General features: G+C 41.3%; 1 protein-coding gene across 1 annotated transcript in view; it reads left to right on the top strand.

The window, feature by feature from the left end:
* Positions 1–480: 480 nt before the first annotated feature.
* Positions 481–6,000, top strand: part of LOC127658233 (lysophosphatidylcholine acyltransferase 1-like) — a 48,774-nt gene continuing 43,254 nt past the window's right edge. The window contains exon 1 of the mRNA XM_052147418.1: positions 481–782. Coding sequence (XP_052003378.1) covers positions 669–782 — 114 coding nt within the window. The 5' untranslated portion in view covers positions 481–668. The remainder of the gene's footprint in view (positions 783–6,000) is intronic.

The following is a 6,000-nucleotide window of genomic DNA, read 5'->3' as shown; positions in this document are numbered from 1 at the left end:
GTCCAAGGTCAGCTCTTACATATTTACTCATCTGAAAATGATTTACCAGCTCACTCTTGAAGATGTCATATGCTCTTATACAAATAAGGATACCATGAAAGAGTATGTTGTTAATTTTTAGATTTTACATGGTAAATATTATATTCACAAACAAAAGTTTGCAAAATATCAACCAATATTTAATTTATTCTTGCTTGAAATGGATCATGTAAAGATTTCTTTAAATGATCCATTTCAAGTTGATTGTCAGTAAGAAGAACAATTTGTTAATGGACCTTATGGACGAGTTCTTTAGACCAAAAACATACTAGCTAGCGACAGTTGCCGCCCATTATAGCGGATGAGAATCAGCGCATGCGCATTCATTCACCACACAGCTGAGCATCTTAAAAAGACGTGAGCGAGTGGAGAAGCGGGGGCTGCGCATGCGCACTGCCGCAAGATGAGTTCTCCGTGATATCCAGCGGGACTGACTGCACACTGATGTTGTTGCGCACACGGAAAGAGTAGTGATCGTCAAATACATGATACGCCAAATCCCTCAACCCTCCCGAAGCTCCACCAGGACTGCTAGGTAATAGTGTGTTAAAGTGGAACAAACAGGCCGAAAGGACGCAGAGACGGATCTAACGGTGAACGGAGACTTTGTCGATCGGGATTTGTCGAGGATGAGGTTGATCAAGAGCACACATGCGGATGGAGGCGAGAAGCATGAGCTGGCTCCTCCTTTCAGAAACCCGTTCTTGCATGACTTAAGATTCACAACACTTCAAAAGCTGCAGGTATGCGGTGTTTATCTCATGCATAATGTGGACGAGTGTTGATGTAGGCCATGGTCAGTGAGTGATGCTGCCCTGTCTGGCTGTATGTGTGCGATCAGTTCATCTGGCCTGGTCGAATGAGAGTTTGCTTTAAGTGCTACATGTTGCACACACATAAAGAGCCTAGCAGTACTCCGCAATGGTTAATGGTTTGCGATTGCGCTTTTAGAACAGATGTAGGTTCATCGACAGATGGTCCCATGTGAAACTATAACGTGCCTTTTGTCTTTTGCGCAGATAAGCTGGTGTTTGAACATGCCAGTGTGTTACATACCACCACACATGTGTCAGAAATCTGTCTGTCTGTCTGCAGAGAGTTGGCAGGTGCCGGTCAGATAATCAGCTTTACATGGTGAGGACCAGCACATCATATACTGTGCAGTCATGAAGGACCATTTCATTGAACTTCTGGTTTTCTACTAAACAAAACTAGTTCTGTGTTTCAACAACTGAACTTTACTAGTTGCCTTACCCAATAACACATATATAATGGCCAATGTAATGCAAAAGTTATTTGGACCCAAAAAGTCTTCTTTTTTGTATTTTTATGATATACAATTTTTCATTTCAAATTTTAGAGTTTGGCACATGAGGTAACAAGCACTCCAACAAGATCCTGTCCCAAGATCCCATCCACATTATATACACCATTGGTTAAGGCGATGTTGCCTTGTCTGGCTGGACAGGTGCTCACTTAAACAGAAGAATATTTTGATAGAGCCATTTGCTACATTTAGTAGATTTAGTTGAAATCAGCCTACTAATGTCTGTCTTGCAGTGTAAGTAAGTAGTCTGAGAAAAAATTACACACATCAGCGTTAACATGATCAGTCACAAATTTGCTTACATTTAAATAGCAACACAATGTAATACAAATAATCTCAAGGATGTTAATGAGCATTTGAAAATCGATACATTTTCATTAATAATTTGATCGATTAAGCTTATCGATAGTCAATTAATTTCAGGACAAATTCAGTAGTCGTGACAGCAGACGTCTATAATGCTGTCTGTTGACCTGTGTCATGTGATGTCACTGTGTGGCCCGCCGCCATGTTTGTGACCAATATTCAATAAATCTTCATTGTGTTGTGCTTTGGGACACGAAAAAACTTTTAGGAGTTAAAAGCAGCTCTTACATTCATACAGACGGGATCATCACATACGTTTTCTAATATTGTGACTAAATCACAACAGCACAAACATACATTTGTAACTTCTGAATCTGGGATGTTTACGGTGATGTACGGTAATTCAATTTGCCCATTTTTGTGCTGTCTTCAGACCTGTATGAACTTTTCCTGGGACTTGGAATGGATCAAAAGAAACTTCTGATGTTTTACTTTATATCGTTTTTCGGGTGCTTGTCCATTCACCGCCATTGTTTCGTCCCACTGATGGTCACAAATATAGTGGCTGCGGGGAAAAGGGACGGGACTGAAACCGGTCAATCACTCACGCTCTGCATGTCATTATCCAGTTCACACAGATCAGAGACGAAGTGGACTCAGTATAAACAATGTTGGAGCATTTCTCTATTAAATGAACATTAATGTATTCTGCACACATCGTAGTAGTGTGTTAAAAGTACAACATTGACAACAAGTACTTTCACATCAGTACAATTACATACAACTACAATGACATCAGTGATCTCCGGGAAAGCACAAAGTTACATTCAGCTGACATCACACTATCACCAGAGAAGCATTGTGTTGATGTCTAATCATTTCTAATAAAATAAATACTGCTAAAGGTCCAAAATATCCCTTGATCTACAACGTGAAGTTTTAATGAACTCAAATATGTATCAAGTGATATATACGTGTAGAAGGTATTTTTAACAGTAATTCATTAACAGCAATTAAACAATTCCCAAATTTGAACTAAACATAGCCTAAATGTATTTAATTACACTGAACTAAGAATATTTTAAGAGGAAAATTACAATAATTTCATTTCTTAAGTGTATTAATTTAAGTTATATTTAAACAGTTGGCTACATGCGCATATTGTTTGGAGTCCTCCATGTGCGTTTTGCGACATTAACTTTAACGATTGATTGATTGATAATTTTCACGCTGATAGATTATGAAAATGTCTGAGAATTGACATCCCTACTCTCAACAACTGTCTAAATAATTGTCCTCAGTAACATTTCTTTGCTTGGTCAATATGAATTTGTTTGTCCACTAAATGCTAAAATTCTCGTTGAGAGAACTTCTAATTGCTTGTTCACTTTCATTTCATCACCATTTCAATTGCTTTTACATGAAGTGAACGTCAATTCTGTGAAAATCTGCAAAGATTTTATTCCATCTGAGCCTGGATATATCTCAGGATAACACATCAAATCTTAACAATGTACACAAAATATGCACTTAAAATAATTCAAATATACACTCACGAGCACATCAATCATGTGGCAGCAGTGTCATGCATACAATCACACAGATACGGGCCAGGAGCTTCAGTTAAAGGTGAATTGTGTCATTTCTGCACTACTCAATTTCTGCATGTATTCAAACAACATTTGGCAACACTCCTTATCACACCCTTAATTACTCTCTGATTCCTTATGAACAAATAGTCAATTCTAAATAAAAGGTGATAAACATTTAATTGACTTGCACGGCAATCTCATTATTGCCGCTCCCGTTTGTCATATCGATCTCATCATTGGTGGTGTGTGTGTGTCCTCCACCTTGTAAATTTGACGGCAATGTTCATTCATGTTTTACCCGGTTCTGTGTCTTTAAGCAAGTCTTTAGCAATTTTGGCTTTAACATCTGTAAATTAAGCTACATTTATTTTCCTCTGTACAAGTCTGCCATGGATGTTCATATTCCTCCGGCTGAACAAGAAGCCATGCCCCAAACTCGCGCTATAGGCTGATCTAGAAAGAAACGGGTGGAGCTGAGCGGGCTGCTCAATTATTATTCATATTAATGTTTTGATGGTGCCTGGGAGGATCAGTGTTTATACTTTTGGGGGGAGGTAAACCAACAAATGGCTTCCTTATAGTTTTCAGTGAACTATAAACTGGGTAAGTAGAATGTATTTTGACATCAATAAGTTTAACACTTCACCTTTAATGTTCACATCAACCAAGAATGGGGGTAAAAAAATGTAATCTCAGTGATTTGTACTGTGGCATGTTTTTTGGTGCCAGATGGGCTGGTTTGAGTATTTTTGTAACTGCTGATCTCCTGGGATTTTCATGCTCAACAGTTTCTAGAGCTGGGGTGTCAAACATACAGCCTGCAGGCGGAACCGGCCTGACAAGGTGTCTTCTCTGACCCGTGGAGTGATTTGCAGAAAGAATAAATAAGTAATGTTTGGAAACATTCATTTTAATTTAGCTTGTAACTCGGTAATTTAGCTTGTAACATTATTTTACTAGCAACAGCAGAACAGATAAACAATTACAATTGCGTTGTTGCAGGTAGATATGTTATAGTTTGCATGATAAGAGGAATTTCCTTTTATTACATGGGACATTCAGTGCTTGCAGAGTCAAGCGTATCAGCGAATGCCACACATGTCTGAGGGTGACACATGTTCCATGGCCACACATTCCCACTGTGAAGTTTCTCTCACAGAAATAATGATGACATGGACAGGCCCAAGGATAAATATTAGATGTAATCTGTTGCATTTTTCTGTCCCATTGGACTATTATTAATTTTAATCAGGTTTCAGTTCCTTGGTGCTTATGTTCAGTTTTAGATGGTTTATTGAGACCAGCCAAAGAGTAAGTGGTTCACTTTAATTTTTTTTTGTAAACATTATTGCTGGATTCCCTTTAACTAATTGTTGGTATTTGTGATGCAAAATGAAACGTATCGGTTACCTAACGTAACCTCGGTTCTCTCTAGATGAGGGAATGAGTATTGCGTAAGCTAGCTTATGCTACGGGAAAGATTCATCTTTTCTGAGATATTGAAGCCAAAAAATTATCCTTAATTTTGTATCCATTGTCAACGCAGTGCGGCAGCTGCAGACCTCATTGGTTGCTCTGCGGCAACTGCTGCAGCCTATAGACGAGCTTGGGCGAACTCGCATCCAATGAGAGGCGTCCGCACGCTCACTGCATCAAAGCCCGCCAAAAAGGGCGTGACTAGAGTGCATATAAGCGTAGTTCGTAGGCTGGAACCCTGGTTTTCATTGACTGAAGCGAAAAGTCAGCCGGTGGCGCGAAGCACGGCCGGCTACGCAATACTCGTTCCCTCATCTAGAGAGAACCGAGGTTACGTTAGGTAACCGATACGTTCTCTTACGAGAGGTTCTCTCAGTATTGCGTAAGCTAGCTACGCTCACGGAACCCATTGTCAACGCCGTCGCGCCAAGCATCCACTGTATGAGCCCCAGGGAATTAAGGGGAACCCGGGGAGCCCTTATGAGTGGGGAAATAAGATTTGGCCGGCAAGAATGCTGGTCAGTGTTTGTGTAATATATAAGCACATAGTGGGAAGGGAACGACAGAGCGGCGGTGCCGGTCTGTGTGGAATGTGTCCCATCAGTGCAGCTCACCAGGGGAGCTGTAGCGTATTAAACCGCTAGTAGTTTTGCCTGCAGAGCGGGCACTTCCATATTGTAAAATCTGACAAATGTGGAGGGGGAAGTCCATCCCGCTGCCACACATATGTCGTGAATGGGAATCCCGCTGGACCATGCCCACGAGGATGCCATGCCTCTAGTGGAGTGAGCCCTAATGCCCAACAGGCATGGCAGGTCTTTTGACGCGTATACAGCAGCAATAGCGTCCACTATGCATCTAGATAGTGTCTGTTTCGAGGCGGCGAGACCTTTGGTGCGCCCTCCGAACGAAACGAAAAGCTGCTCAGAGCGTCTGAAAGCGGCGGAGCGCGCGGTATACAATCTCAGTGCTCTGACTGGGCAAAGGAGATTGGCGTCGCGTTCGCTATCGGATGCTGGTAGCGCCGATAGGGAAATGACCTGTGCTCTGAAAGGAGTACCGATCACCTTGGGAACATAGCCGTGTCTAGGTTTTAAAATGACCTTGGAGTCACTTGGTCCAAACTCAAGACACGCAGGCTGACAGACAGTGCGTGAAGGTCTCCCACACGTTTGACTGATGACAGGGCAGTCAGAAAAGCGGTTTTGAGTGAAAGGTATTTCAAATCCACGGATTGAAGTGGTTCGAAAGGGGGCTTTC

The sequence above is a fragment of the Xyrauchen texanus genome, chromosome 17 (genome assembly GCF_025860055.1).
Source record: "Xyrauchen texanus isolate HMW12.3.18 chromosome 17, RBS_HiC_50CHRs, whole genome shotgun sequence".
NCBI lineage: Eukaryota > Metazoa > Chordata > Actinopteri > Cypriniformes > Catostomidae > Xyrauchen > Xyrauchen texanus.
This window is presented reverse-complemented; position numbering and strand designations above follow the sequence as displayed.